A 27,293-nucleotide genomic window follows, 5' to 3' on the forward strand; every position below is an offset into this window, starting at 1 on the left:
ATCTATTTTCTGCTTTCAAGGGTCAGTACTACAGTTTGTCTTTGTCTGATCCTTTGTTTGGTTTCTCTAGATTCCAAGTATAAGTGACACCATCAGGTATTTATCTTTCTCCTTCTGGTTATTTCACTTAGAATAATCCCTTCCAGCTCTATCCATGTTTCTGCAAATGACATGAGTTTATCTTTTTTGATCGCTGAGTAATATGCCACATCTTGTGTATCATTGTATATATATACCCAGAACAGATCTACTCCTCTGTTCTGGAGCTTTTAGGTTGTTTCCATATCTTGTCTATTGTTAATAGTGCTACCATAAACATAAGACTGCAGGTTTCTTTTTTACATAGTGCTTTTGTGTTCTTTGGCATTTTCAACATGCAGGGTCGTATGGTAGATCCCATTTTTAGTCTTTTGAGGAATCGCCACACTTCTTTCCATAATGGCTGGACCAGTTTATATTCACACCAGCAATGTAAGGGTTCCTTTTTCTCCAAAACTTCAGCAACCCTTATTGTTTCTGTTTTTTATTGTGGGCCTTTTTCACTGGTATAAGGTGGGATTTCATTGTTTTGATTTGCATTTCCCTGATGATAAGTGATGATGAACATTTGTACCTATGTCTGTTGGCCATCTGCATGACTTCCTTGGTTTTCTTTGAAATCTGATGCCTTAATTTAAACTGAAAAGAAATCGTGCATTAAAAGTTATTCTTGGATTATTTACTTTGTTTTTGTTGATTCTCATCAGTTCTTTGTAGATTTTTGTGATAAGTCCTTTTATCATTAGTGTTGTGTGCAAAAATTTTCTCCCAATTGGTAGGGTGTCTCTTTGTTTTGGTTATTGTCTCTTTTGCTGTGCAGAAGCTCTTTAATTTGATGTAGTCCCAGCTCTTTATCTTTGCCTTCACTGTCAATGCTTTGGGTGATGTGTCTGTAAAGATGTCTTTGATGTGCATGTCATGTAGTGTTTCGCCTGTATTTCCTTCTATATATTTTATCCAGGAATTCCACTCCTAGCTATTTACCCAAAGGACACAGAATCATTAATTCAAAAGGGCACCTGCACCCCTATGTTTATAGCAGCACTATTTACAATATGTAAGCTATGGAAACAACCCAAATGCCCAAAAATAGATGACTGGATCAAGAAGATGTGGTACATATACACCATGCAATATTACTCAGCATTCAAAAAAGATAAACTCATGCCATTTGCAGCAATATGGATGGAGCTGGAAGCGATCATGCTCAGCAAAATAAGCCAGAAAGGAAAAGAAAAATAGCAGGTGGTCTCACTCCTAGCAGGAATTTAGAAAACCTAAATAAGGCACCAGGAAAAAGACTAATTATGGTAAAGTAAAAATCAAAATCAACAAGCAACTATAAATCAGAAACACACTATGGGAGGTGGGGGGGGTAAGGGTAGGGAGGAGGGAGCAGGATCAAAACAAGGTGGGGGTGGAAATTGTATGGGGACTATAACCAAGATGAAAATGCATACATTGTGCAAAAATGAAAAATGGTGTAAAAAATTACAAAATTTTAAAAAAACTAAAAAATATAAATAAAAGTTATTCCTATATTTTATAATGCTTTAGTGTTACAGTTACTCTACAGAAAAATATAAAGCAGAACTTATTGGCCCTCTCATAAGAACCCATAAATTTCCTTCTAATGTAGATTCCTTTGTGAAGTGATGGCACTTGGAACTTATTCTGATTCTGTAGTTAGAAATACATCTAATAACTATGCTCACCATAATCTCCAGAAGAGAAGAATGCCATTGGAAATTGCATGCCTATCAATGACTTTCAGATAATACAGATTACATAAGAATCCTCCTCACATGCCTATTAAAATAGAATTGTAATGATATGTTCTGTTTTTTTCTACCTTCCTCTTTTCCTACATTATCCTTAGATTACCAGTAACTATAGTTAATTTTAGGATACCTAAAAAAATAGAATACAATGGCACATGCGACTTATCTTCAAGAATCTTAACAATTCCAGCATTTATTGTTAACTTATTTTTAATAAGTCTTTGAGTAGTAAATAAGTGCTTTGTTTTAATTCTAGAAGTGAAAACAAATGATCTGTCCTGGGACAATTCCATAGAAGAGGATGACATGGTGGAACTCACTAAGTAATCTACCTTTTTTAAAGTTTTTATTGAAGTGGCATTGTATTATAACATTATAGATTTCAGGTGTATTTCATTATAAATCAGTGTCAATATATACTACATTATGTTCACCACCAAAAGTCCGGTTCCATTCTTCACCATACAGTTGACCCCTTTTACCTGATTTACTTAACCCCTTTCTGCCTTCCCTTTTTATAACCGCAAATTTGGCCTTAGCATCTAAAAGTTTTACTTAGTTGGTTAATATGTTTTGTTTCTCTGCCATATATGAGTGAAATCATATGATGTTTATTTTTCTTCATCTGACATTTCATTAAGCATAGTACCCTCTAGGTCCATCCATGTTGTTACAAATGGCAGGATTTCATTTTTTTAAAAAAAATAACTGAGTAGTATTCCATTGTGTCTATATGCACCACATCTTATCTATCTTTTGTCCATGGGCACTTAGATTGTTTCCAACTCTTGGCTATTAGTAATCTATTTCTGGTCATTAAGACTCAACAAAGATTGTAAATGTTTTGTAAACCTCAAGAATAGTATTAAAATGCAATTAGTAAATTTTTATAAATCATTAGATTTTTGAAGTATTTTATCTTGTTTATCTATTATCTTTTTATTTAAAACCTGTAATTCCACTAGTATAGTGATTATTACTTTTAATCTGTCATTATTTATGGATATAACTGTTAGATTGATTTTTTTAAAGTTTTATTTATTTATGCAAACAAGAGCTGGGGTATAGGCCAGAGGTACAGGGGTTGAGAGGATTCACCAGAGACAGAGTGGGGAACACAGCAGGCAGATTGACTGAAATACACTGCTGAGGGGAGCAGAGGTGAGACAGGAGAGGTCTGCTGCACCATGTGGGTCCCCTCCTTGGCTGGGGGTTGAAGTCGTGCTGTAGTAGCTGTGGATTGCTTCATGGTGCTGACACTTAATCCCTTGTGCCACCAGGAAACCCCTAGATTGATTTTTTTAAAAAGAGAAACCACTGAGATGAGGTTTGGGTGGCGTATTCACTGTCACCTTACTGAACAGCATTTAGAGCAAGACAGTTCATTATTCTCTGATATTTTCTTTTTCTTTTTTTTCTTGCAGCATTTTGTTATTTATTTATTTATTTTTATTTATCTTTTCATATATTTTTGCAGCATTGTTCATTTTGAAACAATGTTTGCTCCCCCCCACCAGGTGTAGTCCCCATAGAATTTCTTTCACCAATGCACCTGTGCACCATCACCACTGTCCCGTCTTGCAGCATTTTATTCTTTTTTTTTAAAATAAATTTTATTTTTATATTCTCCATACAATTGCAACCCCCTTATTTTGACCCCAATCCCTCCCCTCCCCGCCCCCACCCCCCATATTGTGTCTCTGGTTCATAGTTTTTTGTTGATTTTGATTTTCACTTTCTTATAGTTATTCATTTTCCTGGTACCTTATTTTAGTTTTCTAGATTCCTGTTATGAGTGAGACCATTCGGTATTTTTCTTTTTCTTTCTGGCTTATTTCGCTGAGCATGATCCCTTCCAGCGCCATCCATGTTGCTGCAAATTGCATGTGTTTATCTTTTTTGAATGCTGAGTAATATTCCATGGTGTATATGTACCACATCTTCTTGATCCAGTCATCTATTTTTGGGCATTTGGGTTGTTTCCAAAGCTTAGCTATTGTAAACAGTGCTGCTATAAACATAGGGGTGCAGGTGCTCTTTGGAATTGATGTTTCTGTGTCCTTTGGGTAAATACTTAGGAGTGGAATTGCTGGATCATATGGAAGCTCTATGTTTAGTAGTTCCAGAAATCTCCACACAGCTCTCCATAGTGGTTGGACCAGTTTGCATTCCCACCAACAGTGCAGGAGAGTTCCTTTTTCTCCACAACCTCGCCAACATTTGTTGTTGCTAGTTTTTTTAATATGTGCCATTCTCACTGGTGTAAGCTGGTATCTCATGGTAGTTTTGATTTGCATTTCCCTGATGACAAGTGATGTTGAACATTTTTTCATATGCCTGTTGGCCATTTGCATTTCCTCTTCAGAGAAGTTTCTTTTTAGCTGTTCTGCCCATTTTTTGACTGGATTATTTTCTCTGTTTGTGTTGAATCTCATCAGCTCTTTGCAGATTTTGTGATCAGTCCTTTATCATTAGTGTTGTGTGCAAAAATGTTCTCCCAGTCGGTGGGGTTTCTCTTTGTTTTTGTTACTGTGTCTTTTGCTGTGCAGAAGCTCTTTAATTTGATGTAGTCCCAGTTGTTATCTTTGCCTTCACTATCACTGCTTTGGGTGATGCGTCTGTAAAGATGTCTTTGATGTGCATATCACATAGTGTTTCGCCTATATTTCCTTCTATGTATTTTATGGTTTCAGGTCTTATTCTGACACCTTTATTTTAAAGAGTTGTTGAGCGTAGTCCAGAGATGTGACACAGATGTCACATTTGTACTGTGTCACTTTTGTACTGTTCCCTTTTTTATTATGAGAAGGCATTGCTATGAGTGATACAGATGCTATGAGTCAGAAGCCAAATTGAAGACACGTTGCCCATTGCTACAAGGGCTGTGCTTTCTCCAGTGTGCTGGCATATTTCTTTTACACATCTGCTCTGCTTCATGCCATGTTACCTTCCCTGTGAGACATCAGAGCTCTAGAATTACATAAAGATGGAATCCAGCTCATTACACAAGACCTCTTAATCATCTTTAGAATATCTGAATTAGAATATTTTATATGGGATTAGGAGAGCTGCAAGAATAATTTTATGAAAATTCAGTTTAGACTAAAAGTACATCTTAATTTTAACATTTTAATTATGCAAATTTTAGGTTTCATACAGAAGATGTTGAAATCCCTGATTTTCCTCAGGATTTTGAAGTTGCAAAATATAACATCTTGGAAAAGGTACGAATAATTTCTATTTGAAGTAAAAACTGTTTTGAATTTTTCCTGTTTGTTAATTTTCTTGTGATTTTTAAAAAAATTGTGAATCTCCTAAATAAATAATCCTTAATATATGATTTGATTTTCATAGGAAAATATTTACATTAAGATTTAATTTAAAGAAATGCCTTCTTATAATAAAAAAGGGAACAGTATAAAATATTAAAGTGACATTAAAAATAAAGGCTTTCTCTCCCTGTTATTTTCTCGTATTTTAAAAGAGTAAATTTGGGCCTCCCTGGCGGCTCGGGTGGTTGAGTGCAGCACTGTGAAGCTGTCTGCAGCCTCTTCAGCGTGGGTTCGATCCCAGCCAGCCAGGGAGATACCCACATGGCGCAGCAGACCTCTCCTGGCTTGCCTGCTGTTCCCCTCAGCAGTGTATTTCCGTCAGTCTGCCTGTTCTGTTCCCCACTCTGTCTCTCATGAATACTCTCACCTTCCCGCACATCTGGCCTGTCCCCTGGTTCTTGTATGCCTGAATAAATAAATCTTAAAGAAAAAAAAAAGTAAATTTGACACCAAATATTTCCACCAAATGTGATTTCAATTACTCTACATTACAAAGAAAAAATAACTTTAAAAAGAAACATTAAAAATAACTTTAAAAATAACATTAAAGGGCCTCCCCGGTGGCGCAGCGGTTGAGCGCTGGGTTGGAAAGCTGCCCGCGGCCTCTGCGGCGCCGGTTCGATCCCCGGCTGCTCCCCGGCCACCGGAGGAGGGTCCCACATGGCGCGCAGACCTCTCCTGCCGCCCGCTGCTCCCCTCAGCAGTGTACTTCGGTCCTTCTGCCTGCTCTGCTCCCTGCTCTGGCTCTGGTGAATTCTCTCACCCTCCCGCGCTTCTGACTGTACCCAGTGCATGTACAAATAAAAACAAACAAATAAATAAATAAAAATGCATGCCTCTTTAAAAAAAAAAAAAATAAAAATAAAAATAACATTAAAAAGAAAAATAACTTTTTTTCTCCAGCATCACACAAATGCACACTAATACTAGCATTCCAAATAATGCTCTTTTTTTATCTTTTAGATATTTTATTTGTTCAAATATATATATGAGGGTCTCCCTGGTGGCACAGGGGTTAAGTCTCAGCACTATCAAGCTATCGCCAGCCACTGTGGCATGAGTTCGATCACGGCCAGGATGCTAACCCACATGACACAGCAGACCTCTTCTGTCTCCTCCGCTGCTCCCCTCAGCAGTTTATTTCAGTAGATGTGCCTATTCTGTTTCCTACTCTCTCTGGTGAATCCTCTCACCCCCTGTACCTCTGGCCTACACCCCAGTTCTTGTATGCATAAATAAATAAAAATAATTCTTAAAAAAAATATGTATATATATATATATATAAAATGTAAGTTGAAAATAGCATTCACTCTGTGGGAAGCAAATACTGTTTATGTATATACACATATCTACAGTTAAAATACAGGAAGAAATATATGAAAATATTAATAGTGATTATATATCTCTAATATGATTTCATGATTAAAATTTTTTTCCTTATACTTATGGTCATTGCTAATTTGTATCTCCAGATAAGCACACATGGCTTTAATAAGCAACATTTTTATTTTTTTCCTTTTTTTAAAAGATTTATTTGTTTATTTATTTATTATTTTTATATTCCCCATACAATTGCAACCCCCTGATTTTGACCCCAATCCCTCCTTTCCCCGCCCCTCCCCCCCGAAGTGTGTCCCTGGTTCATAGTTGTTTGTTGATTTTGATTTTTTTCTTTCTTATAGTTATTCTTTTTCCTGGTCCCTTATTTAGGTTTTCTAGATTCCTGTTATGAGTGAGACCATCTGGTATTTTTCTTTTTCTTTCTGGCTTATTGCGCTGAGCATGATCCCTTCCAACTCCATCCATGTAATAAGCAACATTTTTAAATGACCCCTGGTTTGTTATTTATGCATGCACCTTACCAGGGAACCACCTGTTTTTCAGATTGTGGCAGAGGGTAGTAAGGAGACTGCGGTCCTGGAGCTGCGCTGCTCCCGGAACCCTGCGGACCCTGCCTTCCTGATCTCTGCACACTTCCTCCTGGCCGATGACATTGAGGTGACAGTCTTTGTATCAATTGCTACGTGTTTATCCACCCTTGTTCATACCAGTTTCTTTAAAATTGGTCAGTGAACCAGTCAATCTGTTTACCTTTTTCTTTTGACCTGGTAAATGTTTGGAAAGTGAGAATAACATCCCCTGGCACAGGGTTCTAGTCACAGGAAAATGTTCCCTGGGTTTAAGAGGGAAACTACCCCTGTTGTAAATCAGTTGTGCAATATTTTACAGAGTATACACCCCTAAAAGTTGTCCATTCACACACTTCATGAAACACCTACTATGTGCCAAATATAGAAGCCATGACTGCATACCCTGCTTCTCAAAACTTATCATCTGGGAGGAAGCCACACATTGGTGCCTGGAACCTGCCATGATAGAAGTAATATTGAACCACGTGTGAAGTGTTGTGGGCAACTAATACCTGAAGTTTACATATAATGCTGCAGCAACCATCAGGTTTTCTCTGACCAGGCAGAAGCATTGGCACTCCTCAGCAGTAATGGACCTCACAGCATTTCTCTCAAGCTTCTAACTGTATCCACACTCCCAGTGTTAGCTCAGGGCAAGGAAGGAGATTCACATTGAAACAGCACAGGAGTAGAAAAGAGCTCGAACAGTCGAACAGTGTTCAGAATGCTAAGGGACAGTGCCTGAGGTAGAGGACAGGTGACTGCTGGTAACATTGCACCTATGCACACAACTGCAAGATCATATAGATTCAGGGCCCAACAACAACAGGGCTTATTTAACAAATAGGAGATTAGGGAGAAGAAAGGCGTTTTTAAGGCCACAAGTGGCCAGCTGTCTCAGATGGTGTCCTCAGTGTCCAGCGGTCCCAAACAAAGGCCGCTTATGGAAGATGAGATGACACTGCAGCAGCTCACAACAGCAGTCTGGAGGCTGGGCTGCATCCCAAACCAGACTGTGATGAACTCAACAGTACCAGGAGGTGGTACTAGAGAACCAGAGACTGTGGTCAGCTCTTTGAGATGCTGTGGCTAGCCCGAGGGTGCTCCTTGCAGGCAATGTTAGAGGCTGAGGCAGAACCAAGTTTCTCAGTGAAGGTCTGGTGAACCTCACAGAGGTCAACTGCTCGATTGCCTCTCTCTCTTCAGCAGCTGGGAACAGAATCCTCCTTTTTTGAGGTGGTACTATGAATTCTTCCTCTTCAAAACCAGCTGCTGACTTCTTCCAATGAATCCTTCTCTCTTTAGAGGCTGGCTGCACACTGCTTCTTCAAAGGTAGTCCAATGAATCCTTTTTCAGACTGACTCAAGCTGCCTCTTGATCTGCCTTATGTCTTCTTCAGGGTCCATCACCCTAAAATCCTGATTGGGTCATTTTCAATACTAAGCATGTGATTGGACAGTTTTGCACCAATCAGCTCATTTTCAATCTGAATAATTAATTGAGTTAGAACCTGATTGGTCCATTTTTTAATCCTAAAGCCAGATATATAAGGGAGAAAAGGCTAGCCCAGCCTGCACTCTGGTCAGGGCAGGTTGGTGGGCCTGTTGGCTCCAGAGTACCTTGGCCAGAGCTGGCCTTTCTGGGGCTACAGGAGGGTAAAGGTCCATAGGCCCTGGAATGAAGCAGCTTGCCTCAGCCCCTCAAAAGCTTCTTTCCTTGAGGCACCCAGAGGCCTCAGATACCCAGTTACAAAATCACCTAGGAGCAAGAACCACCTGACAGAACTCCCACCCAACCTCCAATACATCTTTTACCACAACGGTTTGAGATGTCCTCTCAAGGTTAGAGGAACGTGCCAGTGCCACACTCCAGGAAGCCCAAGGCACATGTTTCCCACCTGCTTTTTATGGTTCATTTCTTAAACTCCAAGTCTCGTGCAGTTTACTAATGAGAGATCACTATTATTCAAGCATTTTTTCCTAATATCACAGCTGATGTCCCACCTTAAGTTTTTGTGGAAATCAATCTAGAAAGCTAATCCAGGGTTAGATGTGTCCAAGAAGGAGTAGGGGTTTTGTTAACCTTTTACTCAAAAATGTGTACTATATTTTGTGGAGGATTCAGTAGTGTAAGTTAAATGTAAGTAGTTGAAAACCATGATAGAATGTGTTATAATTTTTTTCTTTCCTGAAAAAAAAAAAACTGTAACGTGGCTAGATCAGCCTATCTCTTTTTGCTTACTAAACCAAAAGCCTTCCTGGTGCTTTCCTCCCTTAGCAAGTCAGTATTCAGAATTCACAGAGCACTCCTTGGCTGAATTGTTCACCTTGATAGAAATAATCCTCACTTAACCAGTTCTGCCGTGAGCTTATCTCACTTGTCCTTCCCCTGTATCAACCCATTTTGATGAAAATCTTCCAAAATTATTTTAAACTCTACCTTCTTAGATGAAATGACTTGAACATGATATATTTCCAGTTTCAGAGGCGTCCTGTAGCCCCCAATTCAGGAAGGTGGTTATCAGTATTGTGAGTAGTTTGGCTTTACCTTGGGACTGCACACCCCAAAGGCCGTGCCTTGCTCAACAAACACAAGTATCCCACAGCCCCCAACTGGGGCAAATCCTCCATATTCTTTGAGGCTGATGTTCAGATAACTGCTTACTCCAGGGCTGGGGATTTCCAGGAGGAGCAGAAAATGCCGCTTTGCAAGGCATGTTGGGATGAGGGAGGCCATCATGCCTACCCAAAGGACTCCCCACTCTGCACCTTTAAGGTAGTTTGCATGACCATAGAGGTTTCCTGCCTTCTCCTTTGTCACAGCTATCATTTCATTTCCACTCTGTGCCTATTTTAATAATACCTCACTTCTAAGGTATTTTGCTTATCTTCTTCTCCCTTGAGGTTTTTTTTTTAATCATTGCCAAAAAACTAGGTAACCAAACTTCAAAGCTAATTAAAGTAGTATTTAAATTAAGAGTGTGTGAGCTCTGAATAAATGTTTCCATGACTCTTCAATGGATCAGATGCATCTTTTGTGCTAACTTGGGGTTTTCCCAGTTTACTTTTAGGATGTCAGCTTTTTTGTGTAGAATTGAATCTTTAAGCAATTGGAAACTAGTTTCTGAACTCCCTTATGCACAGATCTAATGCAATATTTATGTCCTATGCCCATGCACATAGTAGGTGTTCAACAAAGACTGATATTTTAATAAGTTACTGTATCTTCATATCCTAACATTTGGTTATATCTTATAATTCACAGACTAGAAGGCAGTTTGCTGTAAAAAAAACCTCTGCAGATGCAAGTGAATACTATGAAAATTACATTGAAGTGCTAAAGAAACAAGGATTTCTTCTAAAAGAACACTTTATACCTAAAGCAACCCAATTAGCCTCTGAGAAGTTGCAAGCAGTAAGACTGATTTGAACATATCATTTTGTGTTAGTGATTGAATGTTACTAGTAGAAATGTTTTCTTTATGACAAAACCTGTCAGAAACAAAGAGTAGGATCAAATAAAAGAAAAGGTAAACCCATAGAAAGGCATGAAAGCTGGGTGGGAATGAGTTCAAAGACAGGTTTCAAAACTTATCTTTTATTTCAGCAACAGTTCTCACAGCTTGCTGAAGGTTTGATTATAACCTAGACCTAGGAGCCGAAAGTTCTTAACCCTTAATACTTAATCATTAATGTCACTGGTAGACCTAAAGTTACAGGGTGAAGAAAAGGGAAAAGGAAAAATAAGATGGGAGTAAGGGAGAAGGGGGAGAAGGGAAGAATACAGTGGGGAGGAGGATGGAGAGGCAAGCAGAGAGCAGGTCCAGAATGTCAACACTTAGGTGATTGAGGGTTACTCACTTCCAGGCTAATTATTCATTATTTTTCCTCACACCTCTATTCAGCTCTTGAAGAGTTTTTCTGGGTGTTATTTTGTTATTGCAGTTGCTTTTGGAGGAGGTAATAAGTTCAAACACTCTGAACCAAGAGGAGAGCAATTTGGTGGAGATGATTTGGGCAGAAGCTCTTGGTCACTTGGAACACACACTCCTTAACCCTGTGAACAGCATTAGTCTTAATGATGTAAGTCAAACATGTCCTTGAAAACAGGACAAACCCACCCCCCCACCCCAGGACAAACCACCTCTCATAGAACAAACCTTCTGGATTTCTTAGCTTGAATAGTACCAATTATATCACTATTACCTCAATAAAATTTTATTAATAAAGACAGTCAAAAATAACAATGCCACTTTGTTTGAGTGCTGGTCCAGTTCATCTTGTATTCATTCCTGGCTGTTCTTTCTTCTTACCTGGGGAAAGAGAACACCAAGAAAGAACAGTGAAGGGGAAATCAACTTCCCAGAAAAGTAGATCTCCCTATGTGAAAAATGTCAGACATAGGATCTGATCAGAGATTGACTTCTTGGTGCTGGCTTATTTGGAGGCCTGCTTCTCTAGATCAACAGATTTCTAGCAGGCCTGAGATACATATATGGTCCTGGTTCTTAGATGATCCTACTCTAATTTATAGCAACTGCTTCAGAGACTTACACGTTCTGACTGTCTCAGGGAAAGGCAGGCTTGCTTCCAGCCCTCCAGAAAATGTTCTTATCTTCTTAACTATATGTAACTGAAAGAGCAAATGAAAGAAAATATTCCCAGTGGTTCAATTTGTACAACTATATCATTTACTGAAACAACTCTCCCCTAAGGAGAGATAAATAAACTAATTTATTTCAGAAAGAAAAATTTTCCCTGAGATAAAGTCCAAAAAGTACTTGACTTATAATTAGAGTCATGTTCTGGATTCTGTTTCTAGTTTGAGTTTTACATCTATTTAAATTTCTTTTGTGAAAATCAAGTCTACTCCAGTTGTATTAGTACTCTTCCACACACTGCAGTGTGTGGAGATAAATATAGGTGTATGCAGATATGTGGATGATAGAGATATTGATATGGATGTACATGTAGACATAGATGATATAGATATAAATATAGACAGACTTCATGGAACCTTTCCTGTAGTTAACCTGAACCCAGTTTGGAAGACACCTCATGGCATCATCACCACAATTAAGCTGCCTCTCTGATAAACACCAGCATCTGTTTTATGGTGGCTGTCCAGTAGAAAACAAATAGTGTAACATGTCTAACAATTATTTTAGATCTAATATTTTATATTTCTCTTCACTTTTCCTATGATTATCAAGATTTGATCTTAATGAATATACTCATCTTCTGTTTAAAGGTGAGCAAGGCAGAGGCAATTCTCCTTCTAGCAAAGATAGCACTAAAAAATGGAGAAACAGAAGAAAAATTACAAAAGATCATGACTGAATTCTACAGATTGATACCCCACAAAGGTCCAAAAGTTGAAGAAGTTAACCTGAGACTGTTAGCTAAGAAGGAGGATCTCTGCCAGGTAAATCTCTGAATACAGAATTCAATTGAAAGTGTATTGGAGGAAGGGACTTTACAAACCATGTGAATAAGGTAACACTGAATCCAAAAATTGTCTCTAGAGTTTGTGCACAAATATAAATTGTTTTAGAATGTTTTTGATCCTTTTGGAAGTTATCTGACTCATACTGCCAAACAAAATGTGTTGAAGTAGTAGTATAAATGCAATTTTTTTGGAATTGCTACACTGTAATATAATTTTCCAGATAATGAGAGGAGTTAGGATTCTTTCTGCAGAAGAAATAAAAAGCCGCATGGCTTCACAGTTAGGACATTTACCCCTTCTTTAACAAGTTATCCAGTAGTGTGCTCCACATCACTTAGAAACAGCTTGACCGTCAGTCGCAGCTTTTCCCATCACTGTGCTCCCTATAAAATGACAGCTTCCATCTCAGCCTTGTCCCCTCACCATCAACATTTAGCTGCAATAGTTCATAGTGTACCATCTGGAGTATTTCTTTTTGTGTATCTTAGAGAAAGCCCCCAACAATTTTCTTTTTGTCAGAATTGAACCAAATGGGTAATCGTAAGCCAGTCACTGTCAAGACAAACTGTGGGGAAAGGAGCAGGGCTCAGTTACCAAAGGAGAAGACTGGAAAACAGTCAGGCATCCCCCTTCCCTTAGCAGAGGCTGATGAGACTGAAGTCACTCTCTGACTCTTGAGTTGCCTCATCTGTGCCTGAGGAGATTGGGACAATATAGAGATTTGTAACGTAGGCATCAGAGTTGTTTGCAGATGTGTAGTTTGTGTTTTGGGGAGATGATAACTTTGAATGGTTTGTAAACTATATAAGTGAAGACCAACAAATGAAGAACCAGGAAGTGAATTGAAAAAAGGACCTTCCAAATTTAAAAATCCCGTATTTTGCCTAAGACCAATATAAAGGACTTCAGTCATTGGTTTTGTTACTGAGAGGGTTTGTATAGTGCCCATCCATACATGTTTTCACTTAAATTTTATATTTTCAATAGGTAATACAACTGTATAATCCAAAGATCAAGATTATATTAAAAAGGTGTATTCAGAGAAATCTCTATTCTACCCTGTCCCTTCAACCTCATTACTACCCCCTCTCCCCACCCAGAACTAACCATTTTTATTAGTTTCTTGTTTGTGGATTCTTCATGCAAGTAAGCATGTATAGGAACCTATTCATAGGAACTTATTCCTCTCCTCTTTTTTTTTTTTTTTTAACAGAGGCATGTTTTATTTATTTATTTGTTTGTTTGTTTGTTTATACATGCACTGGGTACAGTCAGAAGCGCGGGAGGGTGAGAGAATCCACCAGAGCCAGAGCGGGGAGCAGAGCAGGCAGAAGGACCAGACTACACTGCTGAGGGGAGCAGCGGGCGGCAGGAGAGGTCTGCGCGCCATGTGGGACCCTCCTCCGGTGGCCGGGGAGCAGCCGGGGATCGAACCGGCGCAGCAGAGGCCGGAGGCAGCTTCGCAACCCAGCGCTCAACTGCTGCGCCACCGGGGAAGCCCTCCTCTCCTCTCTTTACATGAAAAATAGTGTACCATCTTTGCTCTTCTGACCCCCTCTTCCTCTACCAGGTTCTGTACCATCCAGTCTACTGTTTCACAGCAGGCTTGTGCCACCTTGGGTATATGTCCATCCTCTTTTGCCAGATGTTTGGATTGTTTCTAAACTTTGCTGCTACAGACACTGTCACATGTCTGTTCATCTTTGTATCTTTAAAATCTAATACAATGCCTGACATAGAAAACAAGCTGAATGAATTTTTATTAAGCAGAGCTGGAGTCTAATAATCTGAATTCCAGTTAAGTCTCTCTCCCTTTTTATTGGGATCTTGAACAACTTAATTTCCTGAGTCTTGCTTTCCTCATCTAGATAGTAAGAATAATAAAGACCTAATAAGACCCATGTTACAGTGCAGATTAAAGGAAAAATGAAACTGAAACCACTTTATTAACAATGAGTTGCTGTGCACTATGATTGTTGTCATATGTTGTCCATCATTGAGGCAGCAGTATTCTTTAATTTGCCCCTTACAGTATTGGTATGTATTACTCAGTCTTTGGGGAGAAAAGCTTATTTTTCTGAGGAAGTGTAATGTGATATAAATATTTTGGTACATGATGAGTCTTACATTTGTCTGTCATTTCCATCTACAGCTAATAAGAGACATGGTTAATGTGTTTGAAATGAATTTGTCCAAACCCAACCCACCATCTCTTGCCAAATACCGTGCTTTGAGATGCAAAATTGAGCATGTTAACCAGAACACTGAAGAATTTTTCAGGGTTAGAAAGCAAGTTTTGCAGAATAATCACAGGTAAGCATAAAGAAAATATGTTAGGACCCAATATTATAAAATACTGTTGCAGATTCTGTTAAAGAGCTAATCTCCACAATTACATAGGTAACAGTCCTCAGTAATAAGATAATAACATTATGACAAATTACTTTTTTCTGTGTTTATAATAGGGCTTGGGATTGTATTCTGTGCTGGAAAACACTCTATTGTTCCTCTCTGATTTCAAGATTACCTTATCTTGCTAATAGTAAAAAATTTTTTTTAAGATTTATTTATTTATGCATACAAGAACTGGGGTACAGGCCAGAGGCATGGGGGTGAGAGGATTCACCAGAGACAGAGTGGGGAACAAAACAGATAGGTTGACCGAAATACATTGCTGAAGGAAGCAGTGGGCCAGTTAGGAGAGGTCTGCTGCGCCATATAGGTATCTCCATGGCTGGTAATCGAACTCGTTCTGCAATGGCTACAGATAGCTTCATAGGTTGCATCTTAACTCCTGTGCCACCAGGGAGGCCTGCTGATAGTAAAATTTTTTGAAACAAAGTGACATTTGATTTTGTGTTCCAAAGATACTTTGTAGGAAAATCCTTTTCAGTTAAGATTTTAGAACACAGGAGTATGTGTGTGGCAGCTTATAGAATGACCACTCCATGGCATAAAATCACCAAGTGGAAAGCATGTCAAGAGATATGGCTCCTTGACATTTGCTTCCATAGTGACCATGTATCCCTGTTTGTTATGCTAATATGCATTTCACAATTTCAGTATTGCCTCACGTCCACTAAGATGACTACTTAAAAAAAGGGGGGGAATTATAAGTGTTGATAAGATGCAGAGAAATTAGAATACTCCCACAAGTGTTTGTGGAAAACAGTATGGCACAGCTGCTGTTTGGCAGTTCCACAGCAAATTAAACAGAGTTATCATATGCCCGAGCAATTCCACTTCTGACTGTATACCCAAAAGAACCAAAAACAAGTACTCAAACAACTCTTGAGCATGAATGTTCATAACAGCATGTACAGTAAGTGAAAAATTATCAGGCTTTCCCACCCTCCCACCATTAGCATTAATGATGGACCCCTGCAGTCCTGCATGCATGCCTGATGGTGGACATCGGAAGTAGGGTGTGGGCATGCATAGGTGGGCACACCTGGGCTGAGACTGAGCTTATAAGGGCGGCGTCATGGAGAACCAGCAGAAGAGAGAGCAGAACGAGAAAGAGCAACAGTAGAACAAGAGCAGAACCAGAGAGAAGAACCACAGAAATAGACCACGAGAGAATGCCTGAGAGCCCAGAAAGAGTGAAGATTAACCGGGAGCTGGGAGGTCTCCCGGCCCCCAGGCCCTTGGCCCCCTGACTCCCGGCCCTCCAGCTCCACCGCCTTGTTAAAAGCTCAGTAAAAGCCTGAGAAGCCACTGAGAGCTCCAGGACTCTCCTTTACCTGTCTGCCCGGATCATAAAGAACCTGCTCTGTGCCTTGCTGCCATTACACAATAGCATTATTCACAATAGCCAAAAAGTGCAAACAACCCAAATTTTCATCAGTGAATAAATTATCAAGATATAGTATATGCATTTAATGGAATATTACTCAGCCATAAGAAGCAAGGAGATATTGACACTACATGGGGAACCTTGAAAACATTTTGCTAAGGGGAGGAAGCCAGACACAAAAGAGAACCTATTTTATGATTTCATTTATGTAATATATCTGGAATAGATAAATCCTTGGAGGGAGGAATAGAGTCTGACTGCTAAGTGGATATGGGTTTTTTTTTGGAATGATGAAATGCTTTGGAACTAGAGGGGGGAGAGGGGTGGTACAGCATTTTGGATGTACTAAATACCGCTCTGTATACTTAAAAGTGGTTAATTTTATGATAATGTGAATTTTACCTCAATGAAACGTCCATTCCTGAGGTCTTTGGAAGATTTTGATTTTATAAATTATTTTTATCTTTTGATTAAATTTTTACCCTCCCCTAGGTATCTGCTAGACTCTTAATATTAATGAAGAGACTAGTAAAAGTGAAGGAGGGAAGTAACTAGCTTTCTCCAGAGAGAGAGGTGGAACAGCTAGATCTTCAAACCTACTGTTCAAGCAGCTAGTGTAACTCAGCAGGTCCTTGGAAACCTCACCCCCACTACCACTTTATGTATCAAAGTATTCCTACAACAAATGTGGACCTCTCCTAAGGGAGAGACTCCGCTGTGGTGAAAAATTAGATTTTCTCCTTTTTGTCTCACTAGTAATTTTTTTTACATTATTTTTTTTCTCCTGTGAAATTCATTTTCTTTGCTGAAAGTTTAGAGAATATGTAAAAACATGAAGAAAATTAAATATCACCTCAAATTAAAGATCACCACCCAAAGTTAGCCCAGAAATAATTTAACTACAGTTGTAATATTTGCTGATTTCTGTGGTGTAAATACTCCCATCTTAGCTCATTTCAAGCTACCAAAAGGATTCCACTGAACATGAAATTGAGAAGATGTGCCTATTAGGTGCTCATAATTCCTCTGCACCCTATAACTCTTTCTCAGTAGTCCTCCAAGCTTTTCCATGCTTCCCTATCTTAGTTATCCACCAGGAACACTGCTGATTCTTTCTCTCATCCCTACATCACCACATTCTCTCAGTTCTGCCCAAGAAATATCATGAGTCCTCCAACTTCTTGCTTACCCTGCTGCAGTCTTTCATCCAGATATTGTTGTCTCTTGTCAGCAATATCTATCCTGATTTCTTCCCACTCTTGCTCCACCCAATTAATTTTCCAGTTAGATCTTAAAATATATGTTGTATACTGCCATGTTCAATGAATGTCACTTCCAAAGAAAGGCCTTTCTTGACTATTCTCTCTCTGAACCTGGTTTCCTTAGTAATACTTAAAACCAGGTATTAACTTCTGATCTTTATCTTTCCCTCTCCATGAAGCTGAAACCATGTCATTTCCAGTGCCTGGCAGAAAATTTGGCATAGAGTATGCATTTTTTTTAACTCAGTATATATTTTCTTAACTCATTCATGTACTCATTCAAAGATATATTCTGTATCTGACAAAATTTGGAATCATACTGTGCATTAAAATTTGTAACCTAGTTTTAACTTTTTATTTTAAGTTTTACTTCATATCCTTATTTATTTTTTAAAGAATGAATTTTTTTTTAATTTCTGTGTAGTATTTTTAAGATATTTTGTGTGATCAGTGAATCAGCTCCCTAATAATAGACATTTGGGCTGTTTCATGTTTCTGCTGCTAATCATAATTTTTTAAAATTTTGCTTTTAAGCATGTAATCTCAAGATTTTTCTTCTAATGATTACAGTAAAAGTCCAGTGGATATCCTGGGGATATTTAGAGTTGGACGAGTAAATGAAACCATAGAGTTTTTGAGCCAGCTTGGCAATGTGAAGTCCCTGTTGCATGGATCTCCTGTACGAAGCTTTGTAGGAATCCTATCCCGGTAAGACTATGCTTTCTTTGTTTTCCAAATTTTTCTTTCTTTTTTAAAATTTTATTTATTTTATTTTTTTAAAGATTTATTTATGCATACAAGAACTGGGGTACATGCAAGGCCAGAGGTGTGGGGGGGGGTGAGAACATTCACCAGAGACAGAGTGAGGAGCAGAACAGGCAGATTGACTGAAATACACTGGTGAGGGGATTAGCGGGCAAATCAGGAGAGGCCTGCTCACCATGTGGGAAGCTCCCTGGCTGGGAATCGAACTCGTGCTACATGGCTGGAGATAGCCTCACAGGTTGCATCTTAACCCCTTGCGCCACCATGGAGGCCCAGTTGTCCTTATTTTAAATAATAAATTATCAGTAAAGTCCCTTACAGCTTAGACATTCCTAGGTTTTATGACTGTGGAATTTAGATTGGCTTCTAGCCTTTGTTTTCCAAATTTTTTGATCTCATAAATGTTAAGTGTTTAACTTTTTTTTTTTTTCTATACTACATAGGTCTCTTCTGTTAAAATCAGCTACCTTGTTTCATTCAAGAGACAACTGAGCTCTTTAAATTACAATTAAGCATATAATTTAAATTATATACTTGTTATCTGTACTTTACATTATAATGCATGCGTAAGAATTGCTCCTAAAAGACTGTATCATATGAAAGGTTGTTACCTATTTCATGGCTTTTTCGTGTGTCTTTAATTTAAAGATAGTCCAACACTTAGGGAAAGATCTAGAATTTTTTAAAGTGCCCAGATATGGTGATTCCTCTATTCAAGACATAACTGTCATTTTGTTTGCTTTGAAGAGCCACTTACTATTAGGACTGGAACTCAAGTTATAAGGAGCAGGGACAATATGGTTGAACTGGAATATTAATTAAATACCTAAGAGGAAACTTGAAAGATCCATCTGGAAAAAACTTTAAACTGCTGTTGAGGGACCCATATACATTTATATGAATCACAAGGATGCTAGTTTTCCTGGAATTAACATACAAAGTTAGTGTTATCACAATAAAAGTACAAGAAAAGTTTTTTTAAAGAAATAAAAAGCTGATTCTATGACACAATTTTTAAAAACTTGACATTAGAATAATTATGAAAAAGGGCCTCCCCTGATGGCGCAGCAGTTGAGTGCTGGGCTGCGAAGCTGCCCACAGCCTCTGCAGTGCTGGTTCGATCCCTGGCCGCCAATGAAGGTCCCACATGGAGTGACAGACCTCTCCCGTCGAGCCTGCTGCTCCCCTCAGCAGTGTATTTCGTCATTCTGCCTGTACTGTTCCCTACTTTGGCTCTGGTGAATTCTCTCACCCTCCCGCGCTTCTGACTGTACCCAGTGCTTGTATAAATAAATAAATCTTTGAAAACAAATAATAATTATGAAAAGAAGAAGAATGAGGAGGGCTCACTAGTCAAGTATAAAAAAAATTTATCAAGCTAAATTTATTAAAATAGTGAGGTGGTGTATAAATAGGTGGATCAACAGAATAAAGACCCAACAAATAAACACAAAATTTGAACATTTACTATGGATAAAAGTAGCTTTTATCTCTGAGGAAGAAAGATAATTTCTTCAATATTATATATTGGGATAACTACCTGAAAAAATATAAAATGGGCTCCTTACCTAATTCTTCACATTTAAATAAACTCCACCATAAGCCAGGCCCTGTCTGGCCACCAGCCCGAGCACAGAGTGGGATCCAGTCACCACTGGGGTAGAATGCGAGCACACGGAAGTGCTCTCCGGACTTGCCATTTTACCAGGGACCCTTTGCATCCGTCAGGAACACACCTAGACTGCATGGAGCTGGGAAAAAGCTGCCCCCACAGCCAGAGGTGAGCTGAAAAACCCCCACAAGCCAGGCCCCGTCTGGACATCAGTCGGAGCCCAAAGGGGCATCCAGTCACCGCCAGGTTAGACTGTGAGTGCAGGGAAATGCCCACCCAACATGCCATTTTAGACCAGGGACATTGCGATCATCCGGAACACACCTAGACTGCCTGGAGCTGGGAAAAGGCTGCCCCCATAGCCAGAGGTGAGATGAAAATCCCCCACAGTCCAGGCCCCTTCTGGCCACCAGTCAGAGCCCAGAGGGGGATCCTATCACTGCCTGGCAGTCTGTGTGACCTCAAGACCCACATTGGAATTAAACAAATACAGAAGGAGGAGATATTCTGTGACAGTGGCCATTAACATATTCATAGTACCGCTGCCCTACTGGACTTCTGGAATTATAGTATTTGACTCTATTGGACCACCAGTTCCCGACATCCCAGAAAGAGCCCACCAAAAAGATACCGGCCAGTACCAGCAACACAGTGTCCCAACGCATAGGACAAATTAGAAAACAAGCAGCATGGAGAAGAAAAACTACATCAACGATCAGAAGAATGAAATTGAGTCTCTAAAGAGGAAAGTGAAAGAAATGCAGGAGATCAAAGGATTAATTCAGGAGCTAAAGAACTCCTGGAAAAAGCAGTGAAAGCAGAGGAAATGGATGAATGAAAGAATGAATAGATGAAATGGAAGAATGAATAAGTACTCCCGAAGACACAGAAATAAAAAGAACCAAAACAGAAAAGGAAAGAAGTACACTGGTCCAGCCACTATGGAGAGCTGTGTGGAGATTTCTTGGCCTACTAAACATAGAGCTTCCATATGATCCAGCAATTCCACTCCTAGGTATTTACCCAAAGGACACAGAAACATCAATTCCAAAGAGCACCTACACCCCTATGTTTATAGCAGCACTATTTACAATAGCTAAGCTTTGGAAACAACCCAAATGCCCAAAAATAGATGACTGGATCAAGAAGATGTGGTACATATACACCATGGAATATTACTCAGCATTTAAAAAAGAAAAACACATACAATTTGTAGCAACATAGATGGAGCTGGAAGGGATCGTGCTCAGCGAAATAAGCCAGAAAGAAAAAGAAAAATACCAGATGGTCTCACTCATAGCAGGAATCTAGAAAAATTAAATAAGGAACCAGGAAAAAGAATAACTATGAGAAAGAAAATATCAAAATCAACAAACAACTATGAATCAGAGACACTCTGTAGGGGGTGGGGAAAGGAGAGATTGGGGTCAAAATAAGGGGGTTGTAATTGTATGGAGAATATAAAAATAAAATTTAAATTAAAAAAGAGAACTACAAATGAAAAAGAATGAAGAAAGACTTCAGTAATTATCTGACTACATGAGGAAAGGAAATATAAGAGTTATAGGAATCCCAGAAGGAGAGGAGAGAGACATAGGAACAGAGAAAATTTTCAAGGAAATAATTGAAGAGAACTTCCCAAACATGAACAAGGAGCTGAAAATAGACATACAAGAAGCAAGAAGAACATCAAACTTACATGAGGATAGGAAAAATACAGCAGGACACATAACAGTAAAGCTCCCCAGAATCTAAGACAAGGAAAAAATAATGAAGCTCACATCAAGAGGGAAGAAACAGATAACAGAAAGGAAAACCAATGAGGCTGACATCAGACTTCTCCGAAGAAACACTACGGGCAAGGAGGGAGTGGAGAGACATAATCAACAGACTCCAAGAAAACAAATGCCAACCAAGAATACTCTATCCTCAAAGATTTCCTTCCTCTATGAAGAAAGAATAAGGGCCTTCCCAGACAAACAGAAAGTCAGGGATTTCATGACGACTAAACCCCCACTCCAAAAAATACTACGAGGAGTCCTAAAGCCAGAACCAACAGAGGGATGAATAAGAAAGAAACAAGACAAATAAATAAACAAACAAACAAACAAACAAACAAACTAATAAATAAATAAATCTAAATAAATAAATAAAACCAGAGAAAAGACAAACAATGGCAAATACATACGCTAACATATCAATATTAACTCTAAATGTAAATGGACTCAACTCTTCAATAAAAAGACAATGAGTCGCAGCCTGCATTAAGAAACAAAACCCAACCTTTTGCTGTCTCCAGGAAACACATTTAACTACAAAAGATAAAAACAGACTGAAAGTAAAAGGATGGACAACAATCCTACAACAAATCGATCAAAAAAGAAGGCAGAAACAGCTATACTTATATCAGATAAAACAGATTTCAAACTCAAAAAGGTAAAAAGAGATCCTGACGGTCACTACATTATGATCAAGGGGAAATACTTCAAGAAGAAATAACACTCATTAACATATATTCACCAAATGAAGGAGCACCAAAATACATCAGACAACTATCATCATCTCTGAAAACAGACATCTGAGAAAACACATATGTAGTAGGAGACTTCAACACACCACTATCAACAATGGATAGATCAATGAGACAAAAAATAAGTAAGGACACTAAAGCTCTAAATAAGGATCTAGACCTCTTGGGCTAACAGACATCTATAGAACCCTAAACTCCCAAAAATCTGAGTATACATTTTTCTCAAGCACACACAGATCATTCTCCAGGATTGATCACATACTGGGACACAGGACAAACATCAACAGATACACCAATATTGAAATCATACCAGCCATCTTCTCTGACCATGAAGGCATCAGACTAGAAATAAACCATAAAAAGAAGGCAAGGAACTCTATTACCTCAAGGAGATTGAAACCCACACTACTGGAAGATCACTGGACCAGTGAGATCAAAGAAGAAATTAAAAAATACTTCGAGTTGAATGACAAAGGATACCATTTTCCTAAATGTATGGGATGCAGCAGAAGCAGTAATAAGAGGAAAGTATATAGCAATACAAGCTCACATCAAGAAACAAGCGGATGGGCCTCCCCGGTGGCGCAGCGGTTGAGCGCTGGGTTGCGAAGCTGCCCGCAGCCTCTGCAGCGCCAGTTCAATCCCCGGCCGCTCGCCGGCCACCGGAGGAGGGTCCCACATGGCGCGCAGACCTCTCCTGCCGCCCGCTGCTCCCCTCAGCAGTGTACTTCGGTCCTTCTGCCTGCTCTGCTCCCCGCTCTGGCTCTGGTGAATTCTCTCACCCTCCCGCGCTTCTGACTGTACCCATTGCTTGTATAAATAAATAAATAAATCTGTAAAAAATAAATAAATAAAAGTTTCAAGCTGGAAAAAAAAAAAAAAAGAAAGAAAAAAGAAACAAGCGGGAACTCAAACAACCTAATCTCACAGCTCAAAGAACTAGAAAAAGAACAACAAAAAATCCCTCAAACCAGTAGAAGAAAAGAAATGATAAAAGTCAAAGCAGAAATAAATCAAATCAAAATTAAAAACACAATCTAAAAAATCAATGAAAACAAAAGTTGGTTCTTCGAATAAACAAATAAAATAGACAATCCCCCAGCCAGGCTCACAAAGGAAAAAAAGGAGAAAGCACAGATAACTAGGATCACAAATGAAAGAGGAGAAATCACAACAGACACAGCAGAAATCAAAAGAATAATCAGAAACTACTATGAACAGTTACATGCAACCAAGTTCAACAATCTAGAAGAGATGGACAAATTCCTAAAACTCTACAATCACCCAAAGCTAGATAAAGAAGAAATAGAACACCTAAACAGACCAGTTACAAGCAGTGAACTTGAAATGGTCATCAAAACCCTCCCCCTAAACAAAAGCCCAGGACCAGATGTATTTACAAATGAATTCTATCAAACATTCAGAAACAAACTAGTGCCTATCCTTCACAAACTCTTTCAAAAAATTGAGAAGGAAGGAATAATACCAAACATGTTCTATGAAGCCAGCATTACACTAATATCAATACCGAACAAGGACAACACAAAAAAGGAAAACTACAGGCCAGTCTCTCTAATGAACATTGATGCAAAAATCCTCAATAAAATTTTAGCTATCAGAATCCAACAATGTATTCATAAGATAATTCACCTCAACCAGGTAGGATTTATTCCAGGGACATAAGGATGGTTCAACATGCGAAAGTCAATCAGTATAATCCAACACATCAACAAAAAAATATAAAAAACCATATGATAAAATCAATAGATGCTGAGAAAGCTTTTGACAAAGCACAACACCCATTTATGATAAAGGACATTGAAATCTCAGGAACATACCTCAACATCATAAAGGCCATATATGACAAGCCCACAGCTAATGTCATTCTCAATGGTGAAAAGTTGAAAGCATTTCCATTAAGATCTAGAACAAGACAAGGATACCCACTCTCACCACTGCTTTTCAATATAATAGTGGAAGTCCTAGCCAGAGCAATAAGACAAGAGAAAGACATACAAGGAATCCAAAGAGGGGAGAAAGAAGTCAAACTATCACTATTTGCAGACGATATGATAATATACATAGAGAACCCCAAAAACTCCACAGGAAATATAATCAAACTAATCAATCAGTTTATTAGAGTAACAGGATACAAAATCAACACACAAATATCAGTAACCTTCCTACACACAATCAATCTGAAGAAGAAGAAATCAAGAAAACCATCCCTTTTATTATTAAAAGAAAAAAAGTCAAATACTTGGGAATAAACCTAACAAAAGAGGTAAAGGACCCATACAAAGAAAACTATAAAACACTGTTAAAAGAAATAGAAGAAGACACAAAGAAATGGAAAGACATCCCCTGCTCATGGATTGGAAGAATAAACATTATTAAAATAGCCATCCTTCCAAAAGCAATATACAGATTCAATGCTATTCCAATCAAAATTTCAATGTCATTCTTCAAAGAAATAGAACAATTATTGATGAAATTCATATGGAATCACAAAAAACCCCGAATAGCCAAAGCTCTCCTGAAAAAAAAAAGAAGGGAATGGAGGCATCACACTTCCAGACTTCAAACTCTACTACAAAGCCATAATCATCAAAACTGCATGGTATTGGAACAAGAACAGACATACAGACCAATGGAATCGAATAGAAAATCCAGAAATAAACCCACAGATTTATGGTCAACTAATCTTTGACAAAGGAGCAACGACTATGCATTGGAGCAAAGAAAGTTTGTTCAATAAATGGTGCTGGGAAAACTGGGTCGCTACATGCAAAAGAATGAAGCTTGACCACTACCTCACACCATACACAAAAATCAACTCAAAATGGATTAAAGAACTAGACATAAGACCTGAAACCATAAAATACATAGAAGGAAATATAGGCGAAACACTATGTGATTTGCACATCAAAGACATCTTTTCAGACACATCAACCAAAGCAGTGATAGTGAAGGCAAAGATCAACAGCTGGGACTACATCAAATTAAAGAGCTTCTGCACAGCAAAAGAGACAATAACAAAAACAGAGAGAAACCCCACCAACTGGGAGAACATTTTTGCACACAACACTGATGATAAAGGACTGATCACAAAAATCTGCAAAGAGCTGATGAGACTCAACAACAACAAAGAAAATAATCCAGGCAAAAAATGGGCAGAAGAGCTAAAAAGAAACTTCTCTGAAGAGGAAATGCAAATGACCAACAGGCATATGAAAAAATGTTCAACATCACTTGCAATCAGGGAAATGCAAATCAAAACTACCATGAGATACCATCTTACACCAGTGAGAATGGCACATATTAAAAAAACTAGCAACAACAAATGTTGGCGAGGTTGTGGAGAAAAAGGAACTCTCCTGCACTGTTGGTGGGAGTGCAAACTGGTCCAACCACTGTGGAGAGCTGTGTGGAGATTTCTGGACCTACTAAACATAGAGCTTCCACAGGATCCAGCAATTCCACTCCTAGGTATTTACCCAAAGAACACAGAAACATCAATTCCAAAGAACACCTGCACCCCTATGTTTATAGCAGCACTGTTTACAATAGCTAAGCTTTGGAAACAGCCCAAATGCCCAAAAATAGATGACTGGATCAAGATGATGTGGTACATATATACCATGGAATATTACTCAGCATTCAAAAAAGATAAACACATGCAATTTGCAGCAACATGGATGGCGCTGGAAGGGATCATGCTCAGCAAAATAAGCCAAAAAGAAAAAGAAAAATACCGGATGGTCTCACTCATAGCAGGAATCTAGAAAACGTAAATAAGGGACCAGGAAAATGAATAACTATAAGAAAGTGAAAATCAAAATCAACAAAAAACTATGAACCAGAGACACTTTTAGGGGTGCGGGGGCGGGAGGGGAGGGATTGGGGTCAGAATGGGGGGGCTGCAATTGTATGGGGAATATAAAAATAAAATTTATTATTTAAAAAAAAAAAAAGAAATGGAAAGGCATCCCTTGCTCATGGATTGGAAGAATTAACTTCAAAATGGCCTTCCCACCAAAAACAATTTACAGATTCAATGCTATTCCAATAACAATTTCAATGACATTCTTTAAAAAAATAGAACAGAAATTGATGAAAGTCATATGGAGCCACCAAAAACCCCGAGTAGCCAAAGCTCTCCTGAAGAAAAAAGAAGGGAATGGAGGCATCACACTCCCAGATTTCAAACTATACTACAAAGGCATAATAATCAAAACTGCATGGTATTGGAACAAAAACAGACACACAGACCAATGGAACCGAATGGGAAATCCAGAAATAAACCCACAGATTTACAGTCAGCTAATCTTTGACAATGGAGCAAAGAATATGCAATGAAACAAAGAAAGTTTGTTCAATAAATGGTGCTAGGTAAACTGGGTTGCTACATACAAAAGAATGAAGCTTGACTACTACCTCACACCATGCACAAAAACCAACTCAAAATGTATTAAATAACTAGACATAAGACCTGAAGCCATAAAATATGTAGAAGAAAATATAGGTGAAACACTACATGACATGCACCTCAAAATCATCTTTACAGACACATCACCAAAGCAGTGATAGTGAAGGAAAAGATACATCAAATTAAAGAGCTTCTTTACAGCATAAGAGATAATAACCAAAACAAAGGGAAACCCCACTGACTAGGAGAAAATTTTTGCACACAACACTAATGATAAAGGACTGATCACAAAAATCTAAAAGATTTTACCCAAAGGACACAGAAACATTAATTCGAAAGGGTACCTGCGCCCTATGTTTATAGCAGCACCATTTACAATAGCTAAACT

At 38.6% G+C, this 27,293-nt stretch overlaps 1 protein-coding gene across 1 annotated transcript in view; it reads left to right on the forward strand.

Annotated features, from left to right (window-relative positions):
* PARP4 (poly(ADP-ribose) polymerase family member 4) overlaps positions 1–27,293 on the forward strand; it is a gene marked incomplete at both ends in the record, with an annotated part of 143,334 nt that overhangs the window by 7,769 nt on the left and 108,272 nt on the right. The window contains 8 exons of the mRNA XM_084234863.1: positions 2,077–2,143; positions 4,969–5,044; positions 7,037–7,150; positions 10,328–10,477; positions 11,008–11,145; positions 12,314–12,487; positions 14,664–14,824; positions 18,140–18,277. Of these exons, the coding sequence (XP_084090989.1) occupies positions 2,077–2,143; positions 4,969–5,044; positions 7,037–7,150; positions 10,328–10,477; positions 11,008–11,145; positions 12,314–12,487; positions 14,664–14,824; positions 18,140–18,277 (1,018 nt within the window). The remainder of the gene's footprint in view (positions 1–2,076; positions 2,144–4,968; positions 5,045–7,036; positions 7,151–10,327; positions 10,478–11,007; positions 11,146–12,313; positions 12,488–14,663; positions 14,825–18,139; positions 18,278–27,293) is intronic.

Source organism: Talpa europaea (assembly GCF_964194135.1).
Source record: "Talpa europaea genome assembly, chromosome: 6".
Classification (NCBI taxonomy): domain Eukaryota; kingdom Metazoa; phylum Chordata; class Mammalia; order Eulipotyphla; family Talpidae; genus Talpa; species Talpa europaea.